This window comes from Asterias amurensis, chromosome 5 (assembly GCF_032118995.1).
Source record: "Asterias amurensis chromosome 5, ASM3211899v1".
Taxonomy (NCBI): Eukaryota; Metazoa; Echinodermata; class Asteroidea; order Forcipulatida; family Asteriidae; genus Asterias; species Asterias amurensis.
The window spans coordinates 20,904,596-20,931,200 of record NC_092652.1 but is presented as its reverse complement, the minus strand read 5'-3'; the positions used below and the strand labels follow the sequence as shown (position 1 = coordinate 20,931,200).

The 26,605-nt window shown below is 38.2% G+C and overlaps 2 protein-coding genes across 3 annotated transcripts; both read right to left on the bottom strand.

The window, feature by feature from the left end:
• Positions 1-1,508: 1,508 nt before the first annotated feature.
• Positions 1,509-8,356, bottom strand: LOC139937004 (uncharacterized). Its single transcript, XM_071931928.1, has 3 exons — positions 8,073-8,356; positions 5,823-6,030; positions 1,509-5,426 (listed from the first exon to the last, which is right to left on the bottom strand). The coding sequence occupies exons 1-3, from the start codon at positions 8,194-8,196 to the stop codon at positions 5,189-5,191; spliced, it is 570 nt and encodes a 189-aa protein (XP_071788029.1). The 5' UTR covers positions 8,197-8,356; the 3' UTR covers positions 1,509-5,188.
• A 1,252-nt stretch (positions 8,357-9,608) lies between these two features.
• Positions 9,609-26,486, bottom strand: LOC139937008 (uncharacterized). Of its 2 annotated transcripts, none has more exons than XM_071931932.1 (4): positions 26,316-26,486; positions 20,050-20,449; positions 18,516-18,582; positions 9,609-13,920 (listed from the first exon to the last, which is right to left on the bottom strand). In XM_071931932.1, the coding sequence occupies exons 2-4, from the start codon at positions 20,186-20,188 to the stop codon at positions 13,734-13,736; spliced, it is 393 nt and encodes a 130-aa protein (XP_071788033.1). In that variant the 5' UTR covers positions 20,189-20,449; positions 26,316-26,486; the 3' UTR covers positions 9,609-13,733. The 2 variants fall into 2 exon arrangements, with proteins under 2 accessions (XP_071788033.1, XP_071788034.1); XM_071931933.1 differs by lacking the exon at positions 9,609-13,920 and adding an exon at positions 16,609-16,886.
• Positions 26,487-26,605: the final 119 nt, after the last annotated feature.

Sequence of the window (26,605 nt, the reverse complement as noted above, 5' to 3'; positions counted from 1 at the left end):
GTCCAATCATACACCCTAAATAAAAGGTTGCGATCTGCTTTATGGAAAGATATATAGCTTTAATCTTTGAACTCTACCATGGTACCACTATGTACTCTGTTGGGTGTTTACGTCTCCCTTTTCTTTATGTGAAGATAAACATTATATTTGTTTTAATGTACTGCAACTATCACTGTACTTATGGACACTATTGGTAATTGTCTAATATAAGACCAGTCTTCTTATAAAATAACAAACCTGTGAAAAATTAAGCTCGATTGAACGTTGGAGTTGCGAGATAACTATAAAAGAAGAAAAACACCCTTGTCACACGAAGTTCTGTGCTTTCAGATGCTTGATTTCGAGACCACAAATTCTACACTTGACGATTCGAAATCAAATTCCTAGAAAATTACTTCTTTCTCGAAACTACGTCACTTCAGAGGGATATTATCAACCTCTCCCCATTACTTGTTACCAAGTGAGGTTTTATGCTGATAATTATGTTGAGCAATTACCACTGCCTTTAATTATGATAACTACATCAAACAAAATCAACATCATTAGATTGATGATAAGGTGTTGACTCATTGTATGGCAAATTAATTCGCGTCTTACTAAAAATGTTTTAAAGTCACCTGGAAATAGAATTTTTTTTTCTTTCGAACATAAGAGTATATGCTTACGAACAATAAAACAATTTGTTTAGTAATTGTTTGTCACGATTTATATGTTTAAAAAATATATAAAGTTGTTTGGGGGCTGACTCCGCCTACCCCTTTTGTGACGTCAATCGAGACAGACTTTGCCTGCAATGCTAGTAAACACACGTGCAAAGTACATGTACGTTTAAAGGAACACGTTGCCTTGGATCGGACGAGTTGGTCAAAACAAAAGCGTTTGTAACCGTTTTTTATAAAATGCATATGGTTGGAAAGATGTTTTAAAAGTAGAATACAATGATCCACACAAGTTTGTCTCGAAATTGCGTGGTTTTCCTTCTACTGTGCGAACTAACATGGTCGGCCATTTATGGGAGTCAAAATTTTGACCCCCATAAATGGCCGACGTGTTAGTCGACGAGGTAAAAGGAAAACCACGCAATTTCGAGGCATGTTTGTGTGGATCATTGTATTCTACTTTTACAACATCTTTCTACCCATATGCATTTTATAAAAAACGGTTACAAACGCTTTTCAAAGACCAACTCGACCGATCCAAGGCAACGTGTTCCTTTAAGTCGTGAGTTGGTACATTTCAAAAAGTGTTTTTTATGCATTCAGCAGCAATACACCTGGTCGGCATTACCGGAAAAAAAAACATTTTTTTTTTCTTTTTTTTTGAAACGTACAAAAACTTGGTCCGTACATGTACTTTGCAATTGTGTTTACTCTACGCATTACAGGCAAAGTCTGCCTCGATTGACGTCACGAACAGCGCCCTCTCGGGTCGGGGTCTACTCTTAAATTTGTAAATAACATAATAACTTATTGTTTAAAACCTTAGTTAACTGTTTATTCACATTCCACTCATCAAAACACATATATTAGTGACAAAAGCTTTATTTTGAAAAAATACCACTTCCAGGTGACTTTAAAGAATCTATTTTTACACATAAACGAGAAGGTTCGGCTGGAATGTGGTCGATGGGGGAAAGGTTAAACAGGCAACACCCACAGTGCGTTCACCCGTGTTACTATGTGAGCATGATGTGAGCTGCACACATTTCCGACCAAAAATTTGGAGGTTAAATTTGTCACCATGGGTTCCACACAAAATACAAATTTACAACATAGGGCGTAAACAAGCACCAGCGTCTGCAACATTGGTTTAATTTGAGCACTTTGGGGTTTGATGTGTATTTTGGTAAAACTCCATAATGGACATATCTATTGGGGCCGATCGATGTGTCTTCCGAGGTTGAACTCGTCATGATAAGTTGTCAATGTTACAGACTTATTTATCTTTGGTCTATGAACGGTTATTTCAAATCAAGCGCCGATTTAATTGATGTAGGAGTGTTATACTTTACACACTTCATCAGGAAATGAAACCAAAACCAAAATGCTATTTATAAAATGGTAAATTGCGAGTTTGAAAGGCAATATCCATGTTTATTCACTGTAGGCCTTATACTGTTTGAAACATGAACTGCGGATGGGAATATTTTCTTAAGTGAAACACAACGATTGTTAATTCTGGTGAACAAACAAGTTAAAACAGTTTCAATATTGAAAGCCAACATTGTTTTTTGTAAACTCATGAATTTTTCTGGCATGTCCCGGGACTATCTGTATTTGAACGACTGTCAAATGCGATAACAAAAATCAATGTTCGTTGTGGCTTATCGGACACTGGACACTATTGGTAATTGTCAAAGACCAGTCTTATTCACTTGGTGTATCTCAACTATGCATAAAATAACAAACCTGTGAAAACTTGAGCTCAATGGTCGTCGAAGTTGCGAGATAATAATGATTTTGTGTCATTATTCTCTTGCAACTTCAATGACCAATTTGAGCAAATGTTTTCCCAGGTTTGTAATTGTGTGCATATAACTTGGGACACATCAAGTTAGAATACTGTTGACCATTGCCAAACGTTCCGGTGCCTTTTGCCAACACTGACAAACAGCTTGCGGCCAATGACCCAAATACTTGTTCATTGCCTCAAATAAATTAATCAGAGGGTTAGTATTAAATGTGTGGGCTTACTGTTCCGTTTTAATCTTTCAAAGATTCTACATGCACATTATATCACCACACAGTATTTGATGTATCCTTTTCACAACATTGCAAACCCTAAAGGCCCGGTCACACAGGCCCCGATAACGAGAACGAGAACGATAACGAGAACGATAACGATAAAGAGAACGATAAAAATGCAGGCCCTCGATTGGTTGAAATGCTCCACGCAGAATACGCCCACGCTCATTCAACCAATCGAGGGCGTGCATTTTTATCGTTCTCGTTATCGTTCTCGTTATCGTTCTCGTTATCGTTCTCGTTATCGGGGCCTGTGTGACCGGGCCTTTACTGCCCCATCACATCTGGGGCATTGTCACATGCAGGAGGTAAATTTTACAGGCAACTTGTGGGCAACCAACTGCAGTGCATGCTACAGAACCACATTGGTATAGCACACGAGTATTTTTTTTTTTCAAACAATGTATTACGATCCCTAAAAAAATAACTGAACATTAAAATGTGAACGCCCTTCTTTTTGAAGATTGACGGGAACTGGTTGATGTCCCCGTCTGAGACTAAATAATTGCAAGTCTATCACATGCATGCATTAAGGTTACGGGATCAAGTTGAACCATTTACAAAGTTGTACGTGTGCGCAATGCTTTAGTATTTTAAGGCTACATTTTGTTGGGAAAGTAAAATTAAAATAAGTCTTATACAGGCATAATACTTTTATCTGAAGAAAAGTTGTTAATACATAATTATTTAATGCAATAATCGAGCGCACATTTTTAGAATAAAATAGTTTGATCCATACACATCAAAACAAAAACATAAAGATAACATAATAATAAATAACATGATCATTTCCAGGGGGGATAAAATCACTATTATTTACAGTATATATACATATTTATTATTATCAAAAGGCATCTTCGTGTTTTGTAGCACAACTTACGGTACACTAACTTTATTTTTGATATAATATTCTGCATGCTTCCAAACGAAAATAGAATTAATGTTTCAAACGGCTTACCAACAAAAAGGACGGTATAAATGTAAAACATAAGTCATGGCTTGATGGTTCGTCCCTCCCATAGAAAGGTCTTTCTCGTAGACTAAAATCGGGCCAAAATGTTGGCGTTCAAAAGATACTTTTGTAAATTTGTACAGATAAACATAGTCTTTGTTCTTGTTTCTCTCTTTTTTGTTCACAGTCAATAAAAAAACACAATATTTGTTTCAAACCCTCAGTTTTGTCTTTTACATCGTACCTGACAGAGTGACCATGCAGATAAACGAGGCTAAGCAGATAAACGAGGCTAAGCAACCTCCACCGAATACAAGCTGCTATAGCCTTTGTAATCTAAGTTTTTATTTGAGTACTTATTTTACATTGAAAATAATTTGATTCAATATAGAGCATAACAATATATGATAAAAATATATATATATATCATTATGATTTACATCAATGCATTTTATCAAAAACATTTGTTTTAAATAATTTTGTAGCACAACGTACAGTACAATATTAAGCAAAATACTTGGAAGTAATCTCTGTAATACTTTCAATAGAAGTTATTGCAAACTGCTCACCATCCAAAAGGACATAATGCTATATGCAACAAGAATCAAGTGGTCGACGTTTCGACCCTTGCAGAGTCATTATCAAAGTCTTAATAAATCACCCCTTCACAGTAAGGCATAATTTTTAGCGTTCTGAGAAACTCAGATATAGGGTAAAAATGTCAGGCTTACTTGTAATACTGTATATTTTACCTTCAATAACAACACTTCAGATTGACTAGAACTTTTCAGGTTTAATAAGAGAAAAATAAAGCTCTATGCAAAATCAAGTATCAGTGGGCCCTGGCAAGATTTTTCATAAATCAAACAATTCAATTAAAGAACTTCCAAAAGAAACTAATACTTAAACAACACATACTTTTATAGTTTTAAAACATCTTTCTAACCATATGCATTTTATAACAAACGGGTTCAAAAGCTTTTCATTGGCTAACTCAACCGAACCAGTTTCCCATAAATGCTTTTTGAGCAAAACTTTCACTTCAAAGTACTGCAGTTTATATGGAAAACAACTATTTATAAATTACAAAAATTTGAATCTGACAAGTGTTACCGACAGTAACGTTTCTCAGATTGGATTCACGCGCTGGGGTTGCATGTAATTCAATAAACGTTTTAACTTCATTGCCATCTTGAAAACTTCCTACACCCCGTTGTCATCACCCTGCACTTCATGCAGCCCACTGCGAACAATATGGGCCCAATTTCATTGCTCTGCTGACCATAAGCACAGAATCGGTGCTTTACGGAAGCAGAGAATTCTGTGCTATCGGCAAGCGTATGTCACGGATAAGCGCGTAATCCACGTTACAGGCATTTCACGCTTACAAGGATAGGGCACACATTTAGGGCTTGCACTGTAAGCGGAGAATGGAGATCGTAAGCACAAAAATCGGCGGTAAGCAGTGCCATGAAATTGAGCTCTGGTTCCTTTAAAGGTAGACACTCATTTCAGGAGTTGTTCCCGGTTCTGGGTCTTTCATTCCTACCACTATTGTTGCATCATGTAAATCATTGTTATCCTTGTTTGAAGAATGCTGATGGCTCTCCAGCATTTCAATGCGCTGGTTATTGTGCTGCTCTTGAGAGAGAATTTGTTCAGCAGAATTTGATCGGTCAAATTCTCTCGAACTTTCATATTTGCTAGGGGCCTTTCGATTCTTGAATAGCCTGCAAATAAAAGTAGTAATTTTGGGGTTAAATGAAGAAGAAGGGGGTTAAATGATGAAGAAGAAGAAAATAGAAAGAGGATCTTGATCATCGAAAGTACAGCAACATGTGGTGGATGACTGCAACTCTTTGTTCAGAAGTGATATTTATGGCATGATGGACCCTTCCCATGAAGTATGCTAGCTGTATTCACGCATGCGTACATACCCTATTGGTTGGCAAACGCCATAGATATTTGCACTAAGCAGACGCGCAATCGCGTCTGCGTCACACACCCAATAGCCATGTACAAAACAGTGAGGTATTCCCTCATTTTGCCAACCAAAATGTAAGTGTGCACGCGCTACGTGCATTTTACATATTTCATGGGAAGGGTCTATTAAGTCAAGTTCTTACCCTGTCTTGTTGCAGTACATGTGCAGTAGTACTGCTAGTGCTATTAGTACTACCAGTAGGACTGATAGGCATAGTATTACAGCAATACATGTTTCATCACATGTACTTCCATCACTACCAGGACCAGATGTAGCAGAACTGCTCATAGTAGTAAGGTTGTCTGTCGGAGGCACAGTGGTGGCACGGACACATGATGGCAGATCTGTATCTGTTGGATCAATAAGAATACAAGAGAGGGGTTGGAACCAAGGATGCATATTGACCAGTCAGTTGCACATGTGTAGGCCCATCTTGTCAGTCCAATAATCATCTGCTGAGAACTATTTAGGTCATTAATTCGTATTAAATAAATACCTTGGACAGTTTCCAGTCTCTGATTGGTCAAGACCCGATCATGTGGGGATGTATTAACGGATGATAAAGGACCGGCTTTGGAAAACAGCGAATAAATGACCCCTAACCCAGCATACATTGTGTAAAACTAGTTTGCGCTGTGCACTGTATGGCATGCCTATGCGCACATGCGCATTCACACTGAAAATGTATTAAAACAATGTAAAAAAGGTGCGCGCATATAAACTCATTTGTTCACATAATTGTCTTATTTACAGCGACATGCTACATGGACACCGAGCTCATGTGCTCATTTTAATGCACAAAAAACAGCTACCGTCCAATCATTCGCCTTCTTTGATCCCAGTAAGGGTGCTTAACACTAACAGTGAGTCATTGGTCTCGAAGTAGACTACTCTCAGTAATGCGATTAACGCACAAAAGGATAAGAACCATCAAAAGCTAAAATATGGCCCCCGAACATGTGTACTGGAAGTATCGTGGAGAGAAAAGTCACAAAACTTTTCACAATTTTAGCCGTTTATTTCATTAAAAAGGTATTTATTAATGGGAATAACAGTGTTCGCACCCCGCCATCACTGCATGGTAATGACCTTGGTTGGTGGTTGGCGCTGTTAAGTTTTATGAAATCCATTCAACTATTACATTTTTTGTCACCGTGGTCAAGTGGTTAAACTGCAGGACTTGCAATCACAAGGTTGTGGGTTCGAATCCCCCAGCTAACCACTGATTTCACAATGACTAAAGTAAATATTGTCGTCTAGTTACTGTTACACAATTTTTTGATTTGTGTAATTCATAATCATAGACATTCCACCAATGTTTGTATGAGAGAGATTGGCAGTTGCTTGGTGTCACAGAGGTAGGATTGTACTTCCATGGTGTTTCCTTTGCGGGAGTTTGCGGGTTGTTCTAAAACCCCCTCGACCCATGACCCCTCGACGTCCGCCCCGTGTTCGAAGAATGTCCCAATTCCGAATTCATAAAAATGTCGCTTTACGACCAAGTAAGAATTAAGTCCCCGATTTAGAATTCAGTGTGTGATCCGCGACGCAACTTCCTTCCAAGACTAGACTTGATTTCAAGTCTGAGACTGCGGTTATATTTATCTGCATCAGCCACACAGAATTGGGAGTATTTACTCTCCGCTCCGCACCGATTAGGGACCCCAAAACACGTGTGGACCATGTCTACAACCTTGCGCTCCGCTTCTTGTAGGCAGTGAGGAATAGTACACAGGACGGGAGCGATCGGCCGGAAATGGGTCTCACCTGATCATCACGTAATGAGTTGGCCTTAATCGTACTCGGGCGGTAAACGCAGGTTCCCAGTTGGGATAATAATCTTGAATCGGCCAAGAGATACGTGTGGAAATGCCGCGGTTTTTTATCTGTACATCACAATTGCCACAGGCCCGATCTCAGCAGCCAATCACGCGAAGTTTGCTTCGTGCATACTACAATTGTATGGTCTGTCATGTCTCAGACGCTGTGTTGTGATGTGCGAGGCATGGTAGTCGACGTCAGCATACAAAATTGTGTGCGTGATTGGCTGAGGTTGTGAACTGTGGCAATTTCGGTGTACAGAAAAAAAAATCGCACAAAAGTCGAGGGGGTCGAGGGGGTCGTGGGGGTCGAGGGGGTTTTAGAACAACCCGGAGTTTGCCGAGTTCCCTTGAACTGTTAACAATAATACTATAATAGTGTTAGTCATTGAATGAATGTTTAGTGCATATTATGTGCCTCACATCTAATTACACATCATCAGCATGTACTGTGAAAGCTGAGTAATATGGACTACTATGTTTATGATGACGAATATTTTGTAATTCAACAATCTGTCAAACTTGTTTATCAAATGTTCTAATAAAATGAGAAGTAAAATCAAAGCACCTACAGTTACTGCAGCTGAATAGTGGTGGAAGTTCAGGCAGTGGTGACATGAAGGACACATTACATGTGACATTGTGGCAAACTGTTTCACCCAGGGCTAGGGGCCTGCAGAAGTTGACGGTGTCCATGACGTGCGTGGAGTCCAGTGGTCAATTCACATGTAGCATGTCCAGAGGGTTATTCCTATTTGTTCACTGGGCAATTCCTGCACTTCTGAAGAAGAACACTGGACCAAACTGCAGTACACACGTCGCGTAGCGGTGGAGCCTACACTGATAAAATGCCTGATCTAGCTAGCTAGCTGCGACAGTTGTTAGAGCACTTATAAACAAAAAAGAACGCCCTCTGGAGGTTGCATTTGCCTTTTGTCTAAGCGATCGTGGCTTGGAGTAGAGCCGCGATCCCAAGCGACTGGAACAGGAGACCACGAAGTGGGGAAGCGCGTGGTCTCTCGTCGAGTCGCTCCTACACCACGAAGGCCTTGACAAAAGGCTAGAGGGTGCACTGCTTTTCTATAGACCTCATCTAGATGCTGAACAGGCTTAGATGAGAACCCACATATGTAGACCTTCATTTTGTTGATAAAAACTGGCTAAGAAAAATGAGTTTGCATTGTTGTGGATGGTTTCCGACTCGACTTTTGTTCAGAAATGACATTTTATGAAATTGTTATAGTTGTCATTTACATGGACGGCCGAATGTTAGCAAAACATTTAAATGTGTTAACAGATTCTAGAAATGAATTCACTGAACATTTTCTGCAAACTGTAGGCCCCCTGCCTCCCAGGATTGGTTGCTTTGTTCATGGAGGTATGCTTTGTTAAAGGAACACGTAGTCTTGGTCACAAGACCATTGGTGTTGCGCGGTCACACACAACCAACGTTCCGATTATGCACGGCAAAAACTGTTCACGCTTGTAATGAACGAACGCTAGCGGGCGCTCTGTTTCTCTGATTTAGATCTCATGGTGAGCACAGGACATGGTGAGATCCGTAAATCAGAGAAACAGCGCCCGCTAGCGTTCGTTCATTACAAGCGTGGACAGTTTTTGCCGTGCATAATCGGAACGTTGGCTGTGTGTGACCGCGCAACACCAATGGTCTTGGAACCAAGACTAAGGAACACGTTGCCTTGGATCGGTCGAGTTGGTCTTTGAAAAGCGTTTGTAACCGTTTTTTATAAAATACATATGGGTAGAAAGATGTTGTAAAAGTAGAATACAATGATCCACACAAACATGCCTCGAAATTGCGTGGTTTTCCTTTTACATCGTCGACTAACACGTCGGCCATTTATGGGGGTCAAAATTTTGACCCCCATAAATGGCCGACCATGTTAGTTCGCACAGTAGAAGGAAAACCACGCAATTTCGAGGCAAACTTGTGTGGATCATTGTATTCTACTTTTAAAACATCTTTCCAACCATATGCATTTTATAAAAAACGGTTACAAACGCTTTTGTTTTGACCAACTCGTCCGATCCAAGGCAACGTGTTCCTTTAATTCAACACTTTTTTTGAATTGAGTGATAATCCCAACAAACTGTGGTCATGTGTTTTGATTGCATTTATTTATGACTTTCCATAGTTCACCAACCTAAGTGCCACACTACATCTAAAACACATTAACAATGACAATTCAAAACGAACAACACAGTGCATTTACTTTCTAGTATACTTCAGTTTATTTAGAACATCCAAAAGAAAAGCAAATGTAATTGAACTTTTATGTAATATTAATACAGATTAAAAAAGAAGTTTTACTTCCATTGCATGCTTCAGAGCCGAAAGATCTAGAACAGTAAAATCATGGATTTACCAGTTGTTTATGTAAACGAAAAAATGTTAAAACAAAAAGTTCCAAAACCACAACCAGACAAGCAGTACTGTCTAAAACCAACAGAACTTTGTTGCAGCCTATAATTTTGTCTATGCAATTAAAAAAATCAAAACTATGAGCTGAAATGTTGCATGGTTGTACCTTGGCTTCCTTCAAACAAAACATGAAGGTGAAATATTTCACATTGGTTTGACCAGCTTTCATACCTGGAATTACAGTGAGGCAACAGCCTTTGTGGCCCCTAGTCCTCGCCTTGGTGCCCCTACCCTTCAAAGGGGTTTCTCACTGACTTTGAGAGTTTTTAGCGCAAGTGACCTTTTCAAAATGAAGGCCTTGCCCTCTCAAAGATGAAATTCCAGGCTTGATCCTTTCCCAGTGAAGGTAGCTACAAACTAAGAAGAAACTATAAATAAATAGAACACTTGCAGGTAAAATGATGAGTAGATCTCTTAGGGTGAGTGTTGGCTCTGAACAGAGCCGGTTGGGTATTGACGTTTCAAACAGACTCTGCTCCTCTGTAGGAGAAGGTTGCTTCCAGAGCCAACACTCACCCTAAGAGATTCACACATAGGGATGTACCCGCAAGTTTACCATTTATTTATAACTTCTTCTTATTTCTCCACACCATGCGAAACTTCAAACAATACTTGGCTTCAAAGTAGTTGCGAGCATCACAAGGATGGAGAGTAGTCCACCTTGTTGGGTATGGCTCACTTTTATCATCGGTGTTTTTATCAAATGGCGACTACGATAAGAGTAAAGACTAATGGTAGAAGAGAGCCAACAGCCAAACAAGGTGGGCTAGATGGATGGGTTTTGATTATCGCAATTCGCAACACTCAGCTTTGGTTTTGTCGCACTATATAACATGCATCCCTACTAAAACAAAGCTGTCGGTACGGTAGTCAATATTACACACCAGTTAAATAAACAAACTCTTTAACACATTGATTTAACGATTATAAACAACATGATTCCTATTAAATAAATCTTTGTATTAAATATGGAGTTGTACAAAGCACGTACTGATGCCTCTGGGCACACTTAAAATCTTACATGCAATTCCATTCTTCATAGTAAAATAACTTGTTACATTTCAGACAATATCTATAAAATTCTCTGGAATGGAACTTGGAACTTGACTTGATCTTTGTCCCCCCCCCCTCAACTAAAAAGCAAAACAAACAAACATAAATTGGGCAAAAGAGTATTTTCAGTCATGTATAACATTATTTATAGCTTTTAATATTAATGAAAGTAACAATATTTGTGTCTTACCATGGGAAATATAGTCTTAAGGGCACGGTATAGTTTTTTAAATTTTCAAAGACCAGAATTCTCACTTGGTGTGTCCCAGGCATATCATAGCAAACCTGTGAAAATTTTGACTCAATTTGTCATATGAAAATGAATGCAAAAACGCCCTTGTTACACACAAATGTGTGTTTTATGCATAGTAAAAGGCTTCAGGCTTGAAGTATTTTAATATTTGAGTGAGAAATGACCCCTTTCTCAAAAACTATGTTGATTCATCCAGCTGTTTCTCACAGTATTTTAGACTATTAACAGCTCTCCATTGTTAGTGACTTGCAGTGTAGTATGATGGGTCAGCGCAAATGCTTGTCAGGCCATCAGAGTCACATGATTTTATACGCCCTCTAGTTTAACACATGATTCAGTCATAACCAAAACCATTACGTTATACATGTACCATGTTTCAATTTTCTGTCCACTTCCTTCCTCCATGGTTATTATAATGTGCAGACAATTATGGAGGCACTATACTGTCCCATGTGAATTAAGTCTTACTTTCTTTATGTAAAATTACAACAATTATCGTGCTGAATACAACTAAATAAATTCACAAGCCGAGTCACACCAGGGGTCGATTTCACAAAGAGTTAGGACTAGTCCTAACTTAGGACTAGTCCTAAGAGATATCAAAAACATACAGCTTGTCCTAAGTTAGGACTAGTAACTCGTCCTAACTCAAGATAAGACTAGTCCTAACTCTTTGTGAAATCCACCCCTGAACCTATTACATAGACCTTTATCGTGATGTCTCAATCTTGGTCATGTTCCTTGTATTGAATAACAACAAATGAATGCTAAAAATAAATGTGCAAATAGGCGCCAGACTATTTTGTTCTTCTAGCCTCGGTTTGGATACATTGATGTCAATGGGAAAAGTTCAAGATGGCTGCACCATGATAACGGTCTATAGTGCCATTTGCACTAGGACAAATGTACTGTATAAAATGAGTAAGTAACAGTGTGTTCCAAAATCTAGTCTTTAATAATACATTAGTGTAGGGGCCTATCACTTAAAATCTTAGCATTCATAACGCAGCATAGAAAACTAAGAGTAGCCACATAATACACTTAAAATACTCTCAAAGACTCTGGACGCTATTGGTAATTGTCAAAGACCAGTCTTTTCACTTGGTGTATCTCAACATATGCATAAAATAACAAACCTCATCGAAGTTGCAAGATAATAATGATAGTGACACTCTTGTCACACAAAGTTGCGTGCTTCCAAGACCTTAAAAATCTAATTCTGAGGTCTCGAAATCAAATTTGTGGAAAATAACTTCTTTCTTGGAAACTACGTTACTTCAGAGGGAGCCGTTTCTCATAATGTTTTATACTATCAACAGCTCTCCATTACTTGTTACCAAGAAAGTTTTTTATGCTAACAATTATTTGTAATAGTTACCAATAAGTGTCCACTGCCTTTAAAATTGATGGCAATAAATAGTTACTTGGTTAAAAGTTTACAGCAGCTTTCGTTAGTATAAAGTATTTTGAGAATCATTTCACTTTGATGTAATGTGGTAAAGAGGGAAAGCAAGCTGTAATCCCCAAACATTTGAATGTGAGAAGCATTACTGGCAGTAACATCTCTCACATTCCGATTCCAATTATGGATTATTCTTTGTGCATGGACATTGCTCCAGAATTTTGTGGTCATCTCAAAAAAACATGACCACCTTTTGAAATGAAATTTTCTCAGGTTAGTTTTATTGTATATAAAAAATCTTTATTTAAAAGTATACTTTCGTTTTAAAGGTGTACACAGACACAGTTTCACTGTGAGGTTATCTCAAAATAATGTTGTTTTACAACAGGAAATAAAGGGGGTCAGAAATATACATTGCATTTTACAATGTACACAAATTATTTTAATTCTTTTGAAGAATCAACTACATAACTAATACCAGTTTCAGACAGGTGCGCCAGAGTCGCGCCAACCAAATAGATTATGAGCGACTCTTAGTCAACCCAAATAAATGTTTGTGTCAGCCAGGCTAACTTAACAAAATTTACATTGGATCAGCTCATGACAAGATCGACGTCTAACCCTAGACACTCCAGAGTCGTTCTTAAAGACTGCAACAGTCGATCTATCGAATTCTAGCGCGTCCAGTCGCCCACTCACTGTTTCAGCCGTCAACATTTTTCATGTACTTCGAGTGAAAGCCAATAAGAGTGAGTCTACTTGGTGATGAGACATACACCTCACAGTTTGACCATCACTGAATTATTATCACTGGTTTTTAACACAGTTACAATGTGTAGAGTAAGGAAATATAAAACCAGATATACATGATTGAATTTTATACTAATTCTCTGTTATAGTCACTTTAACACCTCTGAATTTATGCCACTTTAAACAAAAAATCACGATGTATTCTTGACGATAAATACATCGTTGTTGAAAAGAAGAGGTATTGCCCAAGCTTCAAAAGGATGGGCTGTGGGCACATGTATTTAAGCAGTGGAAGGCTTCTTTACATAGAGGTCCTAAGGCGCTGAAACATTTCATTCCATATGATGTACTGCCACATCGCCACGCAAGGCCCCCGACTCCCCGCTATTGCCTGCCTGTGTGCTGCCTGCTGGTGCACTGTCCAATTGTGAAGAATCTGGGTGGTTTTTTAAGTCAATACTCTCCATATCACATGTAGACCCACCAAGTTGCTCAATAAAGGGGAATACATGCCGTTTCCTGGTGAAAAGAAAACGAAAGCCATCGACATTTTGATGTCCAGTTTTAAATGGTAAATGTACGGTATCTTAGCTGGTGGGCTATTTCTTGCTTAGTAAGAGTTTTCTGTACTTAGCAAGATTTTGTGCTTGTGTATATGCTTTACGAAACAATGCCTTGATGATCATTTGGCAAGGTTTGCAGTTCCACCAAGCTTGTATGCTTCGTTTTTGAAAGGATCCCAAAGGCACCAAGGCATTTTCTCCTGGGTAAAGGGCACTCTATTAGCATTTCAAGGGCACCAAGGCAATGATCATAGGGGCATGGAGGCAATCCCCTTTGTTGCCTCTGAGAAGCATCAGGCCTGCACCATAAGCATATTGTGGGCAAAACAGTCTATTATATGAGCCAATCAGCATTAATGAGATAGGATTTGTAGGCGGCTCATGGTAGCGAGGCTGTAACCCAGCAAAACAGATTTCCAGTCAGCACTTCCTGAATAGCAAGCAGTAAGCCCCCTACAGTCCCATACTGATTTTACATTCAGGACGGACACATAATAAGTGTCTATACAAACTTTTCAAAAATGCAATCTTGAATAAATACAGTACCAGGATCTTACAAACCTTTTAACAATAATAGTAAAACATACAATCTTGATAAACGTATTAATTTTGTTTTGTTTACCCTTGAACCAGTGTGTGTTAGCTCTGTACACTCAGCACTTTCCCGAGTCCCTGGAAATAATTTCCACAGGCATATTACTCGGATGGGATTCAAACCCATGACCCTTGTTATTCTAGAGCAGTGTCTTACCAACTAGACTACCGAGATTGCCCGGCAGCTAGTGGCAGTTCGAACCCTATGTTTTGGCAGAGAGTACCGCATCGATAAATAATCTATGTTTAATTTTGATATTAACTTACACACAAAGAAGAAAACCATACATTTTATGAATTATATTTTACAGTGGAGGTAATCTAAGAACGAGTGATGAAGTGCAGGTTAGAAAAAACCTGTGTTATAAATTGGATGGCAAATAGGAAAACAAAATTACAAAAATAAAAGGCGAATAAATATGTTTAAAGACACTGGACACTATTGGTAATTGTCAAAGACCAGTCCTCTCACTTGGACCTTGGTGTATCGCAACATATGCATAAAATAACAAACCTGTTAAAATTTGAGCTCAATCGGTCGCAATCAAGTTGCGAGATAATAATGAAAGAAAAAACACCCTTGTCACACGAAGTTGTGTGCTTTCAGATGCTTGATTTCGAGACCTCAAATTATAAATCCGAGGTCTCAAAATCAAATTACTTCTTGCTATGTTACTTCAGAGGGAGCCATTTCTCACAATGTTTTTTACCATCAACCTCTACCCATTACTCTTTACCAAGTAAGGTCTAATGCCAATAATTATTTCGAGTAATTACCAATAGTGTCCACTGCCTTTAAAAAATGTTGTTTCTCTCTCTATAGACCGTATCGAATAACCCCTTTGTTCATAAAAGTGGTAATATTGTAGGGCAGGCCGAATGCACGTAAAAACCTGTACATCAATGAAGCACGCAGCACGCAGCGTTCCCAGTTTGATTTCTATGGAACATGCATGCACACCTACACGCACGCGCTTACTGACACCATGTTATAGGGTAGATGTTTGAATTAGTGACATCAAACAATACGGTCTATACAGCATGAACAATGAAACAATATTTAGTATTAATTAACTTCAAAATCAAACAGCAACCCAACTTTTGTTTAAAAACACAAAAGTACCACAAAAAAATGCTTGCGAGTTGTAAATATAACCACTAAATGTACTTTAAGAAGTACATGGAGAGGGGAAAATATAAACACCACGGTGATAAGTGAAATAAACGCACACTCGGAATGAAATAACTTTTAAAGGATTTGGGTACTTTTTGTAAAACAAAACACAATGTCCACAGATTTACATTAAATTTACAGTTTGAAGATAATGATAGTAGAAAGCGTATACCTTAAAGTATTAGTTGCTTAGGTGCTGTAGTTTTTGAGAAATGAGTAAAACAATGTCATGAAAGTACGTTTTTACATTCTAAAATGTTTGTCTCATGATCACTGGGACGAAAATTATTTTCATGACAACATTGTTTTACTCATTTCTCAAAAAATACAGCACCTCAGCAAGTAATAGTTTCAGGGAAGCTTTCTACCATCATTATCTTCAAACTGTGTATGTTTAGTGTAAATCTGTGGACATTGTGTTTTTTGTCCTACAAAAAGTACATAGACCCTTTAAACAAACAACACACAACTGATAGGTCTAACTTACAAACTTCTGAAAACCTTCCTACACCTAAAGCAACATTACAGAATTGGTTTTCGCTAACAAAACAGTTGTTTGTAGTGTGAGCACTTTAGGTACCACATGTACATAAACTGACAAACCTATAGTAGTACAGGGATTGAGAGGCCATCTGGGTCACGACAAATAGATACCCATTCAATTTTTTTAATTTTAATAAAACGCTCACTGAGCCGATTAACTTTGGCTATACCATTTGGCTATGATGCTCCAGGCACATTGTGCATGATCTCAATACCAAAGAGGTAGACAAAAATTTGATGATGCAAAAGCAGGAAAAAAAAAAATTGATTTCCATGTTGTTGTTGTTTTTTTTTTTTGTTTTTTTTTTGTGTTTTTGTGTGTGTGTTTTTTTTGTTTTGTTTTTTTTGGGGGGGGGGGGGGCGCAAAGTGAACCGAACCGGAATAATCCAAAATAAGATGAGTGACAGATCCAACATGAGCATGAAGGAGGGTCATGAGCGTGGTGTGTGTATGAAGCCCTTGGGTTCGGGGGTGTCTCAGGGCTTGGCTGTAGTAGACATGCCGGCTTTACTTTGCATCTAATGGAATGTTGCAGTTGGGCGTTGGTTGAGCGGCAGATGCATCATTTACAACACCACGCTTATTATCTCTCACTGGATAGTGTTTCCTCCTGTGGTTATGTGTTAAGAGAAATTAACAAAATCAAGTACAAAGAAAGAGATGGGTGCAAGCTCTTCATAATTAAAGCCTCCGTACACCATTGGGTTGGACTACTAATTGGGTAGGAAAAAATAACCTGGCCAGTCGTTTCAAAACAGCGCAGTTAAGCCCCAAATGACAGGGGCCCAGAGGTCAAAGGCGGGGAAAGAGATCACTCAGCCAACTTCATCCTCCTTAAAAAAGTTTAGGCCTTTATAGGCATTATACTTTTTAAAAGCAACAATAGAAAACCACTGCTTGCTGATTTCTCTAAATTAGTGTGTGAATATTTTTCAATGCAAACATCAAACATTAACCATCACCAATTAATTTCACAGCATGAAAAGGAGAGGTACATGTAAACATGGTAAGGACAGACAAAACTCTTCCAAGAACCCATGGTGTGCAAAAGCTTTTAAAGATGACAGGGTTAACGTGCAAAGTGTTAAGAACAAATATTTTACAAAGAGTTGATAATTAGGAATAACTTCAGGAAGGGGGACAGTGACACATTGTTTTAAAAACACAAGAACCATTCTTTCTCTATGTTGACCATGGCCTTATAGTGTACTTACACGTGCCTATCATGCTCTGCCTTTTTGAGAGTCAAAACGTAACAATAGCCTTCTGAAATGTTTGTGAACAACGGATGATAATGGAGTGCGTACAGTATTCACTTGAATTGCAGGCAACAGGTACATACTACATGTTATGCGAATGTTTTGAATTGAATATTAAGTATTTATCAAATAAAATGAATGTGGACAAGTCGTTAAATGTCTGTCCCGGTAATAGCGTTCCGAATCTCCCCGCCATTCCTACGATATTCTTGCGAGACTGCTGGCCCCGCGAGACTACTGAATACGGTCCCATTTAATGGGGAGTAGAACCAGCAGTTCGCGCGAAAGCAGTGATCTCGTGACACCCCACCGCCACAACTCGACTTTCTCACCACGGCAGACATTAACGACTTGTCCACAAGTCTACTCAAGGCCCAGAGAAGGAAGCAGGAACAATGTAAACAAAACAGGATATATCCGTAATAAGAAAAATTAGGAAAACAAACAAATTAACAATGGAACGCAACAAAACTATGAATTAAAGAAATACATCTTGAAAGGGTGAGTTTTTTTGAAAGTAACTTTGCAAGTCTGAACATTAGAAATATAACAAATATCTTAAGGAAGTTCACTCCAGAGAAAAGATCCAGCATTTACGAATAAACTGGCCTGCGACAATCAAATGTCATGGGTCATATACACCAAATTTCTCTCATTGCAATTAAAACATCAGGAAGGTGTGGAGTAGTCTTCCTTACCACTGCAAATACGACATATTCTTTTAAAACTGCCCTCAATGCTCACCTCTTTGAAGTATAAGTGTTGACCAGCGACTCTCAACATACTTTTTCTGTTCCTTTCTTTTGAACTGTTTATTTGTATCATGAGCGAGCGCAATGAGGCCCTTTTTTGTGGCGGATACCGGCGCTATATAAGACTCCATTATTATTATTATTATTAGAAAGGAAACACAAATTAAAAGATAGTCAGTATGTACAACACTTTTCTAGAATATCCAACTTAATGTAATGAATACTCACAAGTAATACATCAGGCCCACACTTATGGGAACTAACAGCACACACATCAATGGCCACCATGTGCAACCTGGAAGAAGAAAAAGGAGTAAGAATTGGAATTTCAGAGGACGCCTAATTTCAGAGGGGTGTCATCAACCAAATTAATTAACAATAGGGAGGATCACCCAGCCACATCAACGTAATTTTGGCTGGTAACCTGATTCTGCTAAGCAATACTACTCTGTGCTTAGCAAAGTTTTGTGCTTACAGGCATTTATCAAATTGGGCCCAGGGCTTCATGAATTTAGTCTACTGTTTAACAGGTCCCAATGTTTGCATCCGCTAGAGACTTGCACATTTAGGGAGTCTGTTCGAAAGAGATGGCCGGATCTGGAAGACAATGGGCATCCCCGAGAAAAATAAACAAGTTTTTACATGGGATTAATGTGCCTTAGTAATTTGTTGTACTCGCTTTGAAAATCCTCCACAGAAAGTCAAAAATAAAATAAATGTCAAGCAAAATTGTAGTTGGGCTTGTTCGATGGATTACAGTACTCATTCTCATGACAGAGCTTTCTCTAACATTGCATCTTTGGAACTCACTGCCGCTTGGACCACAGAACACAGAGCAGTCCTTCAATCTTCAAACAACAGCTCGAAACTCACCTCTTCAATTCAAACAAGCATTTTAAATCCTGGACCTGGACTTTTGATTTTGACTTTGCAAACTGGCGCCCTTGAATGACATTTTTGGGGGTCAGTTACTTTGCTCTTAAAGGAACACGTTGCCTTGGATCGGACGAGTTGGTCTATTCAAAGCGTTTGAAACCGTTTGTTATGAAATGCATATGGTTAGAAAGATGTTTTAAAAGTAGAATATACTGATCCACACAAGTATCACTCAAAATTGCACGGTTTTCCTTTTACGTCGCGAACTATCACCGTCGGCCATTTATGGGAGTCAAAATTTTGACTCCCATAAATGGCCGACCGTGTTAGTCGATGAGGTTAAAAGAAATCCACGCAATTTCGAGGCATATTTGTGTAGATCATTGTATTCTACTTTTACAATATCTTTCTAACCATATGCATTTTATAACAAACGGTTACAGAACGCTTTTCAAAGACCGACTCGACCGATCTAAGGCAACGTGTTCCTTTAATAAGTGCTGTGTTTATCATGGAGTCTTTTTCAAATGACTGTCAGTGTAACATGTATTGAATCCCCAGCCGTGACAGTGTGTCTATAAGTAAAAAACTTAACCATTGCTTTGTCCTTCGGATGGGACGTAAAGATGTTGGTCCCATGTGCTGTGTAATGCATGTAAAAGAACCCAGTGCACTTATCGAAAAGAGAAGGGGTTCGCCCCGGTGTTACTGGCTGTGGCTGCTTAATCCGCCGTAGCTTAATGCGCCCTTATGAGGTGCTACATAGTTGGGTCTCAGAATTCATCACTGCAATGACCTATCTTTCTGGATATCTCAGCGCCTTGAGTACCTTGTTTGGTAGATACGTGCGCAATACAAGACTTTGATATTATTAATATGTACTTACCGCAAGTACCGCAACAAGGACCGTCACAATTGATTGGGATGTCTGGTAACTTGGGGAAGTTTGCACATAGTTCATCAGAAGCCTTGACAGTGAAGCAAGAATCATCTGGACGACAATACATGTTTGCCATATCGTTCATGTTTTATAACAGTTTCACCCAAAGTGAATCACCAGTTAAAAAAACCACTGCAAGACTCGAGTTAACTTGTGCCTTTCGTTACGCTTTATTTGCACCCATATCTGTAAGATTCTTCTTCAAGATCCGTGTGCGGAAGACCCACTTGGTCGTCTAACCCGTTGATAAAGAAGAGATGAATCCAAAGTTTTATTCCACAATGAAACTTTTGTAACTCAAGCTCCCTGGAAAATTACCCAAAGCTACATATGTCGTGTCACCATGCTGAAATGAGGAAATGAAACAAAACAATGTTAGCTTTCAAGGAAAAACAAAGAAAAGCACGTCCACTTCCCAACAAAGGCAAACAATTACATCGGTGGTCAGTGATTTAGCAAAATCTAATAAAAAACACAATGAAAGTCCTGATTAAAACAAAACAAAAAACAAAACGAATGTGACGGACGACGTCATCCTTAATAATTGTGCGCAATAAATGTAATCAAAGGATCAGCGCTTAATGGAATCAGAGAAGGGTATTCCACAGATAAGCAGGGAGTTTTTGCTTGTGCGCATACTCTACATTACGAGACATTCTTTGCTTAAATAGCTAGTAGCACAGAAATTCAGGGGTATTATACAATCAATCAATCAATCAATCAATCAATCAATCAATCAATGAACATTTATTTTCATGTCGACAATAACAATTTAAGCATACACTAGAAAACAAGTACTGATGAGTATCATAATGAAGGACGGATGCATTGTATAGAAATTTGAAGATAATAACTACAGAAATTAACGTACTAGTCAACATGCAGGGAATAGGTTAAGCAACTATTTAGAATGACAGGAAGGCATGTAAATAATTTAGAAATAGAATGACAAGAAACACTCACAGTCAAACACACACACACATGACACAAAATTAAGTAAACAAATAAACAAAGCCGCACCAACTGGAAAGAACAGCCATGTTTCCTGGTTTGTATGGAACACTTAGAGACATTCATTCCTGTTATTTGATGACAGCATTTCCTTATATTTTGTTTTAATTAGTTAGAGTTAGAGTCAAACTGCAATGCACACGTTGCAATTGGGCGATTGTCGAGTTGGGATGGAACACAGTCATGACATATGTACTGTATGATGTTGCTAGCTAAGCTACTCATGACTCATGGTGATCATAATGCTTTTTTTATAATTTCTAACATTATTACAAATTAACAAATTGGAATTTTTTTTTTACGGTAGACCCAGTGACTGGGGCGCTGTACTCCTTTTTTCGAATTTTTTTCATTATCGGTCATGGCATGCTAGTACGACCGATAATGACAAAATTTCGAAAAAAAGGATGACCAGGGCCCCAGTACCTACTACTGGGTCTAATTATGGTTAATTTAAATTAAAATCAGCAATGTTACCAATAGAATAGTACTATAAAATATTTTAAAAAAAAATTCATTCTCAGTCATTTTCTTTCATTCTCACTCAGTCATAATAGTCATTATAGCGCCTAGGCTAGTTGCGATAGCGTAACCCTCCTCCTACCTGACGGCCGCAAGTCCAAGTGGAGGAGGGTTACGTTATCGCAACTTCAGCGCCCTACTCCTATCCTAGTGTCATGAGTGTACAATGATGTAGTAGTAGTACAGTAGTGCTGTACTACTACTGAGTAGTTAGAATTAGATTAGGCATTAGAAGTTGGAACTATGAAGTCCGTTCCGCTATTGTAGTAGCCAAGTGCGTAACGTAGTGGAGACGATACCGAACGAATAGTTCTAAGATTTAAGAGTAAGTATCGTAGCGTCATACGTTATCGACCCTCATATGTTTTCGAACCCCAACTTTGATTCCCGTTTACGGCGAGATTGTGCAAGCTGCACCGGTGACAGAAGCTATGCAGTTTACTCACGGTCTGTATTTTCATCAGGCTTAATCATGCTGAGAATAAAGTTTCCTGTCGTTGGTTATGCCCAAACATTATAAAATGATTGATTTTTGGTACAAATCACTAGTGCATTATTATGCCAACATTCAAATGAGTCAAAGAAACATCATCCAACCTCAAAAGTTCAAAACAAAATTACTATCTGCTAGATTGAGTTTCATTCTGCTTTAGTCACTAGATGGATCACGTGAGGTGGTTACTATTTGGGATTCTATGGTGTGCCAATATGGGGAATAAAATAAAATATTTTCAGTGAAAATGACAAAAAAATTTTTTTTTGGATTAACTGCATACTGTAACAAATTCCGATAAGCGTAATAACTATCAAGTCTATATTAAAGAGAAAATATCATAGGTTGGTTTCGTATCTCCTGAAACCAAACATTACTGGTCTGAAAGGGGGGAAAACGGATTGTTATGAAGTGTGTGTGCTTCAAGGGCGGTGGGGTGTTTTACTTTCATGCCTTTATCTCTAGATTCTAATATAGTAGCCATTTAAATGCCTTACGACAAAAATGTAATTAAATTTGTTAAGTAGTAATTGAACAATATTTTTGATTTATTCTGCACGCCGAACACGGTCAATATTTCCTTCGGAAACTTATTGGTGTATACCATTTTTTTACCAATGAACCCCAAAGGTTTGAAAATAAGTGTCCACCCGCCATACTAGCTTCTGAATTAGGGAATAACAGTGCGAGTACCCGGTCTTCACTGCGTAGTAATGACCGGGTTGGCCATTAATAAATACCTTTTTTAGCGAATTAAACGGCTAAAATTTTCCAAATTTTGTGACTTTTCTCTCAGCGGTACTTCCAGACATGTTCAGGGGCCATATTTGAGCTTTTGATGGTTCCCATCTCTTTCGTGCGTTAATTACATTACTGATCTTTGAGACCAGTGACTCTTTGAAATAATGATCTGTTCAGCGCCTTCACTGGGGTCAAAGGAGGCAAATGATTGGACGATAGCTGTTCCTTGTGCATTAAAACGCGCGCACGAGCTCGGCGTCGTCAGTTTATACGCGCGCACATGTTATACGCGCGCACTCAAAATTGATACATTTTCAGCGCGCGTACGCGTTAGTGCGAAGTTGCAATGAAACTAACAGGGATATAAATAAGCGTGCGATACAGTGCAACGCGCAAGGTTTACACAATGTATGCTGATTTAGTGGCCACTTATTCGCTATTTTCCAAAGCCGGTCTTTATACCACCGTTAACACTCTTACACGTGACCGGGTTTTGACCAATCAGAGACTTGAAACCGTCCAAGGTATTTATTAATATTCAATAAAATACCAACCAATGAAAGGTGTGAAAACATATGACGTTGCTCCAATGTCGTGCATGCGTAAGCACTCTTAATGGCGGACTGTCTCTCGCAGTCGCACTAAATACCGACAACTCACGACCCCTCACGACAACAATTTTTAAATGCACTTTAACAAAACATTTGAACATAAGTCAACCATTAAATATGTGCACAAGAGTCATATGCATCATAATCACTCTTAAACTGTTGAAAATTTTGTTCTTTTAACTGTAAAAAAGGTGTTTTTTACCCCGAATTTAGTAGCAAACGGAAATATTCGCCATGTTGTCTTTCGACATACTTGGACGATTCTATTACACCGCAGGGGGCATGGGTAATTTCTGAGCGCTGAATTGTATTTTTTTTCTTTTTGGTTTTAGCTGCTGTTTTTTTTTTCTTTCTTGTTAGTAAATAAGCCGACACTCTGGAATTCAACAAAAGGGAAGGTTTTAATATAATATTTTTAAAAACTCTATGGGGACTATTATGAGAGGCACATAAAATGGTAAATAATCGTCTTAAATGTTGTATCACCCCTGCGCTGCAATGGAATTGTCCAAGTACGTCGAAAGACAACATGGGGGATATTTCCGTTTGTTACTAAATTCGGGGTAAAAAACACTTTTTTTACACTTAAAAATTCAAATTTGTCAACAGATTGAAAGTGATTTGGGTGCATATGACTCTTGTGCATATATTTACCGGTTGAATTATGTTCAAATGTTCTGTTAAAGTGCATTTAATTTAGCCAGCTCAAAATTTGATACGTCCAGTCTATCTTCCTTCAAGGTTCTGGAACAAGAAAGCAACTTTTTGTCTTAACGAAGGGTTCAAATTCTTTTCAAATTGTGTTTAAGTGCACCGTCTATGTAATTGGGCGGAATGTACATTGACAATGGCGTCAGAATAACTGTGGTTAATTAACCACTAGATAGTGAACCAAATTTACCCAGCTCCAAAATTTGATACGCCCACTATATTAGTCTTGAAAGTTCTGGATTACAAATTAAATGTTTTGTTTTAACGAAGGGTATAAATTCTTTTCAAGTTATGGTTTTGTATTTCACAGTGATGTTTTTTTGACATATTAAAAAATGCAAAAAATACAAAATAAAAATGTTTGCCTTTTCGTTTGCGGGTCATTTTTTGACGTTTTGTTAATGTTTTTCACTTTTTATAAATTATTTTTTAATCATGTGAAGCTATGAAATTGACATATTATCAATTAAAAATTCTAAATTATGCTAATATTGCAGAATTCGTTCGAGTAAAACAGATCTTCACCTTCAGATTTGAGCAAAATGCAACATTTTGTCACCTCCCTGTACTGTATGTGTTCTATTATCCGAATACGCGGCTGGCTGGCTACTTCGGAAATACGCTGCTCGAGTCTCGTACCCTGACCATCACTATAAACCCTACGCCAATCTCATTGAACCATAGGAACCATACTATACCGTCCAGAGTATAGTCTGGCCCGATCTAAAACATTACGGATACGGGGATCAAGTGGACAGGAAGCCATACTATATCCCACAATTCCGTTTTCGCACATATATAAGAACGAACATCGCACATGTATATTAAATTATCGCATATGTATACCGTCACAAAACATCGCATACAAATGATCGCATATAATATACTACAAAATTATCAAACATATATTAAAAATTATCGCTTATCTATTGCAAATTATCGCACATATATTGCAAATTATTGCACATATATTACAATTTATCGCACATATATTACAATTTATCGCACATATATTACAATTTATCGCACATATATTACAATTTATCGTACATATATTACAATTTATCGCACATATATTACAATTTATCGCACATATATTACAATTTATTGCATATATATTACATTTATTGCATATGTATTATATTTATTGCATATATATTACATTTATTGCATACATCAAATGAATATCGCACATATGTGACAATTATCGCATATAATAATAATAATAATAATAATAATAAGACTTGTAATGCGCACATATCCACCCTGCTGGGTGTTCAAGGCGCAGTAAACCAAAACAAAACAAAACAAAAACACAACACAAAGAAAAACAGACACAACAAAATTAGTCATTGAAAACCTGTGACATAAGATAAGTTTTGAGAAGAGACTTGAATTTTGCAGTACAAAGACAAGATCGAAGATTAAGTGGTAGAGAGTTCCAGATGCGTGGCGCGGCTACAGAAAAAGACCTGTCACCCCATGAGTGTCGAGACTTGGGTTCAATGAGGAGAAGCATGGAACTTGATCGAAGATTCCTTGAAGGAGTGTAAACTTGAAGCAGTTCAGAAATATAGTGGGGAGCCTTGCCATTTAGAGCTTTGTGGACAATGAGCATCAGCTTGAAGATGATTCGTTGAGAGATAGGGAGCCAGTGTAGTTGTTTCAGAATGGGGGTGATAGAACAGGATTTTCTAGACAGTGTCACAATGCGAGCAGCAGTATTTTGGAGCCGTTGAAGTCGGGAAATCTGGTTGTTAGGAAGACTGTAGAGAAGAGCATTGCCGTTGTCAAGACGAGAAGTAACAAATGCGTGAATGACCTTTTCAGTGGCACTTTTGTCCAAGTACTTGCGAATCTTACCTATATTCCTGATGTGATATGATGATAAACGAACAATGAGAAACATCGCACATATATTGTACATTATCGAATAATGCAACGTTTGACACGCCATAACCGAAGACCAGATCAGATGATTCAGCTGAGAGAGATAATGCATTCGAGAAATAGACAGGGAAAATGTGAAATGGTAATATTTAAAGAGCTAGCGGAAAAGTTTCCGTATGGCGCCACCACTTTTTCATTCGAAATAAAATAAAATAATATAGTATCTAATTTACCTGATTGATATATCCCTGGAGTAACTATAGAATACAGGTACACTCGGAGCTCTATCTGCGCCTCCGCGGAGGCGAAGTCGCGGTCACGTACGTTTTAAGTAACTTGGTCGTAGCATGGAGGAAGAAAATAGCTCTTTACGACTTGATTGTATTGAGTGCGATTGATGAATACAGCAGATAAAATGTTAGGGTCGTAGGGAGTCAAAGTGTGACGTGAGTGGTGAGGTAGGTGAAGCAGCCGATAGAGGGCGTTTTAGGAAGACGTGCATTTGATGCAATCGTGAAGACGG

Coding starts and splice junctions, on each gene's coding strand:
- LOC139937008 (XM_071931932.1), bottom strand. CDS start 20,188: ATGAACGATATGGCAAACATGTATTGTCGTCCAGATGATTCTTGCTTC. Junction 18,583..20,049: donor TCCTTGTTGCGGTACTTGCG/GTAAGTACATAT, acceptor TTCTTCTTCCAG/GTTGCACATGGTGGCCATTG. Junction 13,921..18,515: donor GTGGGCCTGATGTATTACTT/GTGAGTATTCAT, acceptor TCTTTTCACCAG/GAAACGGCATGTATTCCCCT.
- LOC139937004 (XM_071931928.1), bottom strand. CDS start 8,196: ATGGACACCGTCAACTTCTGCAGGCCCCTAGCCCTGGGTGAAACAGTT. Junction 6,031..8,072: donor ACTATTCAGCTGCAGTAACT/GTAGGTGCTTTG, acceptor TTGATCCAACAG/ATACAGATCTGCCATCATGT. Junction 5,427..5,822: donor ATGTACTGCAACAAGACAGG/GTAAGAACTTGA, acceptor TTTTATTTGCAG/GCTATTCAAGAATCGAAAGG.